The 861-nt window shown below is 38.4% G+C and overlaps 1 protein-coding gene across 1 annotated transcript in view; it reads right to left on the bottom strand.

The window, feature by feature from the left end:
- The window catches only part of EMH_0088780 (uncharacterized protein), a gene marked incomplete at both ends in the record, with an annotated part of 1,258 nt that extends 1,157 nt beyond the window's left edge, over positions 1 to 101 (bottom strand). Inside the window, one exon of the mRNA XM_013501339.1 lies at positions 93 to 101. Coding sequence (XP_013356793.1) covers positions 93 to 101 — 9 coding nt within the window. The remainder of the gene's footprint in view (positions 1 to 92) is intronic.
- Between the last annotated feature and the right edge of the window lie 760 nt (positions 102 to 861).

Consider the following 861-nt stretch of genomic DNA (forward strand, 5'->3'; position numbering starts at 1 on the left):
CATCGATGTTTTCTTCATATGCATCCATAGCTAGTTTGTAAACCCTAAACCCTAAACCCTAAACCCTAAACCCTAAACCCTAAACCCTAAACCCTAGACATTTGAATGAGGGGTTTCGCAGTGGTTGAGAGAAAGAAGAGAAGAGATGGTTTAGGGGTTAGGGGCTGATAGTGTGTGTTTATACAACACACATCTAAACCCTAAACCCTAAACCCTAAACCCTAAACCCTTTATGTGGTTTCTGTCTCCTTGTGTTTTCTGCTGGAGACCCTGTAGGGTTTAGGGTTTAGGGTTTAGGGTTTAGGGTTTTAGAGCGGATGAAGCCGAGGGAAGAATTTCAGTGTTTTTTTCAAATATAAATCATCATATTTCCAGTTCTAGGGTTTAGGGTTTAGGGTTTAGGGTTTAGGGTTTAGGGTTTAGGGTTTAGGGTTTAGGCGAAGGTCGCGGGGCCCGTGGGGTTGTGGTGGGGTTGGCGTAACCACCCCTGGTTTGAGGGTTTAGGGTTTAGGGTTTTGTGTGAATATTTATAAAAATAAATAAATAAATAAATAAATAAATAAATTAAATTTATTATTTTAAATATATTTATATTATATATAAATGTTTGGGGGGCTGCTGCATCACCACCGAGCCACCTACCGGCTGCAGTGAGCTGCCTATACACCCCAGGGGCCCCATACACCTCAGCCCCCTTCGTTCTTCTTTTCTTTATTATTAATTTTTATTATTATTTTTAAAATTAATATAAATAAAATTATATTTATACACAAAAGAAGGAGCTTTGGGGCCTCCGTTGCTCTCAGGTGTATGCACAGCTAAACTGCTACATGCATATATATATATATATATATATATATA

Source organism: Eimeria mitis, genomic scaffold (assembly GCF_000499745.2).
Source record: "Eimeria mitis Houghton genomic scaffold, Emh_scaff6713, whole genome shotgun sequence".
NCBI classification, from domain to species: Eukaryota; Apicomplexa; class Conoidasida; order Eucoccidiorida; family Eimeriidae; genus Eimeria; species Eimeria mitis.